This window comes from Arachis ipaensis, chromosome B04 (genome assembly GCF_000816755.2).
Source record: "Arachis ipaensis cultivar K30076 chromosome B04, Araip1.1, whole genome shotgun sequence".
Lineage (NCBI taxonomy): Eukaryota > Viridiplantae > Streptophyta > Magnoliopsida > Fabales > Fabaceae > Arachis > Arachis ipaensis.
Window position 1 is genome coordinate 2,441,904 of NC_029788.2, and position 3,937 is coordinate 2,445,840.

General features: G+C 42.5%; 1 protein-coding gene across 1 annotated transcript in view; it reads left to right on the top strand.

Moving 5' to 3' along the window:
- LOC107638249 (receptor-like kinase TMK4) overlaps positions 666-3,937 on the top strand; it is a 4,313-nt gene continuing 1,041 nt past the window's right edge. Inside the window, exon 1 of the mRNA XM_016341428.2 lies at positions 666-3,127. Coding sequence (XP_016196914.1) covers positions 721-3,127 — 2,407 coding nt within the window. The 5' untranslated portion in view covers positions 666-720. The remainder of the gene's footprint in view (positions 3,128-3,937) is intronic.

Sequence of the window (3,937 nt, forward strand, 5' to 3'; positions counted from 1 at the left end):
AGCACTAACGATCCTTGTCAGGGTGATACAGAGATTCGGTTCCACACTTAGGGCATGCCTTGTGGGAGACGACAAGTTTTGGAGCGAAAGACAGAGCGATGGTTGATATGAGACAGGGGTAAGCCATCGCAACGTTTCAAAACCTGTTCAAAACACAATACGGCGACGTTTCAATGCCACTGCCTCCATCAACCAAAACGACATCGTCCTGCTTCACTGCCAGCTTGGCAGTTAACGTGCCACGTAAGCGGCCGTTTGCCATCTCATCAACCCAGAAGACGGAAGGACGAACGTGATCAACACGGGTATCTTTCGAGGATGTTTTTGATTAATTTTGACATTCGGGGACGAAAATGGAGATCGAGGACACGATAAATTATTTATTAAACACAAAAATTTTTTTTCTATCATTTATAAAAAATATAATATTTATTAATTACTTTTATCGTATTTTTAAATCATTCAAAAATTATTTTATCAACAACATTTTAAAAATTTTTTTTTGGGTCAGATTTCAAATATTAAAATGGTAGTTAACTCTCGTATGTATAAAAGAGCCCAGTTTTTGTAGTTCTTTTGTTATTCATCCTTGCAACTTGCAAGTGTAGCATTACTCATGAATTTACATTTGAGCATTATTAAATATTAAGTGTTAATGATTGAAGGTTTAAGAAACGAAATAAAGAAAGAAAAAATGCGATATTCCCTCTTAACTGCCACATGAGTGTAGCGTACTCTTGTCCCCCATACTCATCTCCCTTCCTTCCATTTCAATTCCTTCCAACTTCCAAATTACAAACATTTTCTCTCTCCCAAATCCGAATGGCCACCCCCAAATTAGAATCCATAACCCTACTACCATTTCTCTCTCCTCTCTTCTTCTTCTTCTTCTTCACACTCTCTCTCTTCTCCACCACCGCCATTGGCGACGATGCCGCCGTCATGTCCAACCTCCGCAAGTCACTCACCGGAGCCCCTTCCGACTGGGCCACCACCTCGTTCTGCAAGTGGTCCGGCATCACCTGCGACACCTCCAACCGCGTAACCTCCATCAATCTCCCCAAGAGCTCCATCTCGGGAACCCTCCCTTCCGATCTCAACACCCTCACGCAGCTAACCACTCTCTCCCTCTCCTCAAACGCGCTCTCCGGCGCGTTGCCCTCACTCGCTAACCTCACCATGCTCCAAACCGTACTACTAGACCAAAACAACTTCACCTCAATCACCAAAGCCGCCTTCTCGGGACTCACCAGCCTCCAGGAGCTAAGCATGACCACCAATGTCAACCTCCAGCCCTGGACGATTCCCACCGAGTTGACTCAGTCTACCGAACTCGTCACCCTCGATCTCGGCACCACCAACCTTTTCGGCACCTTGCCGGACTTCTTCGACTCGTTTCCTGGCCTTCAGAACCTACGCCTCTCCTACAACAAACTCACCGGTCAGCTGCCCCGGTCACTCGCCGGATCTTCCGTACAGAATCTCTGGCTCAACAACCAGGACGATAGCGCTGGGTTTACCGGCACTGTCGATGTACTCGCGTCAATGACGCACTTGAATCAGGTCTGGCTTCAGAAGAATCACTTTACCGGTCCCATTCCGGATTTGTCAGACTGCACCGATTTGTTCGATTTGCAGCTTCGCGATAACCAGTTAACCGGCGTTGTACCCGTTGCGCTGACCACAATGTCGAGTTTGAAGAACGTTTCTTTGGACAATAACAGACTCCAGGGTCCGACTCCGGCGTTCGGGAAAGATGTGACGGTCACGCTTACTGGGCTCAACAGATTTTGCGCGAAAGCTGGCGAGTCTTGTGATGATAGGGTGAACACCCTTCTTGCCGTTGCGGCCGGGTTTGACTACCCGTACCGGTTGGCGGACTCTTGGGATGGCAACAATCCTTGTAATGATTGGACCTCTGTTGTGTGCGTTGGGGAGAAGATTGTGACCTTGAATTTCAAGAATCTTGATTTGAACGGGACGATCTCGCCGGCTTTGGCGAATTTAACGGATTTGAGGAACTTGTATCTGAATGACAATAATTTGACAGGCTCAATACCGGAGAGTTTGACGAGTTTAGCTCAGCTCGAGGTTCTGGATGTTTCTAATAACAATTTGACGGGGAAGATTCCGAGTTTCCCTTCTAAGGTGAAGTTCAGCCACGGTGGCAATGCTTTGCTTGGGGTTTCTGGTGGAGGTGGAGGAAGTGGGAATGGTTCATCTTCAAATTCTGGTGATGCACCAAGTGGAAGTCCTTCTAAGGCATCGAGTGGTACTTCGCTTTCTCCTGCTTGGATTGTAGGTATAGCCGTTATTGCCGTGTTTTTCGTTGCAGTTGTTTTGTTTGTGTTTTGCAAGTGTTATGCCAAGAACAGGCACAAGAAATTTGGAAGGGTAAATAACCCTGAAACAGGGAAAGGAGAGGTTAAGATTGATATGGTGGGTGCTTCCAGTTCCAATGGATTTGTGGGAGCAGGGGGAGCAACAAGTGAGTTGCAAAGCCAGGGTAGCGAGCAAAACGAACAACTCCCTGTTTTTGAAGGTGGGAATGTCACAATTTCGATCCAAGTTCTTAGGCAAGTTACAAATAATTTCAGTGAGGATAACATTTTGGGTAGGGGAGGGTTTGGTGTTGTGTATAAAGGGGAATTGCATGATGGGACTAAGATTGCGGTGAAGAGGATGGAATCGGTTGCAATGGGAACCAAAGGAATGAATGAGTTTCAAGCAGAGATTGCAGTTCTAACTAAAGTTAGGCATAGGCATTTGGTTGCTCTTTTAGGATATTGCATGAATGGCAATGAAAGACTTCTTGTGTATGAGTATATGCCTCAAGGAACACTAACACAGCATCTGTTTGATTGGCACGATAATGGATGCGCTCCTTTGACATGGAAACAAAGGGTGGCAATAGCCCTAGATGTAGCAAGGGGAGTGGAATACTTGCACAGTTTAGCTCAGCAAAGCTTCATTCATAGAGACTTGAAACCCTCGAACATTCTGTTGGGTGATGACATGAGAGCTAAGGTTGCTGATTTTGGTTTGGTTAAAAATGCACCTGATGGAAAATATTCAGTTGAGACACGGTTAGCTGGAACTTTTGGATATCTTGCACCCGAATATGCAGGTATAGACATAAATGCCTTTTATTTCCAGCTTGCCTTAAAAATAGTTGAAAGGAAAAATAATTAATCTCTAATCCTCTTAGATTTTGATGTATCCCTCTTAGTAGTTAATTATTTGTGTTTCTGTTTTTCCTATTTTAGAGTTCAGCTATGACTTAGAGTATATTCCTAATAAACTTCCTAATATTCAAACATCCAAATGTTAATTGAATTTTAAAATGGGATTCCTTTATTAGTTTTGGAAGTATGAAAAGAATATAATACTTTCTTAAGCTATAAGCTTTGTCATTAATTGTGAATTCGACCTTTCAAATTCTGTAACAATTTGTGCACTTCAAAAGAAAACATGGGATTAAAATCTTATCACATTTGCTGTTCTTCTAGCTTGAAAAATATTATTCTTGTTTTGGAAAAGTACATAGTTTTAGAATTAGCTTTATGCTAGATTCTTGTTGCATTGAATATTTGAATGTGATTGGTTGCATCTATTTATGTGTTAATGGATTGATTGATATCCACTCTATCATTCTTGGATTTTGGTGTGGATATGTCACATGTAGTTGTCCTCATGCAAAGTTGATAATTGAGAACAGTTAAATAATTTGACATATTTGACTAAATTATCATCTCTCAATTTCACATGAAAAAAAATTGCACCCGAGTTTCTAGCAGGAAACTTTACTCCCCCTCTTCGTTAATGATGGTCAAGTTTAACTATCATTAATGTACAGAAGGGGTGTTTGGTTTTACTCTTTGATCTTATTGCTTTTCAAATGGATACCAACTTTTAAATCTTCAAATAACATCTCTCA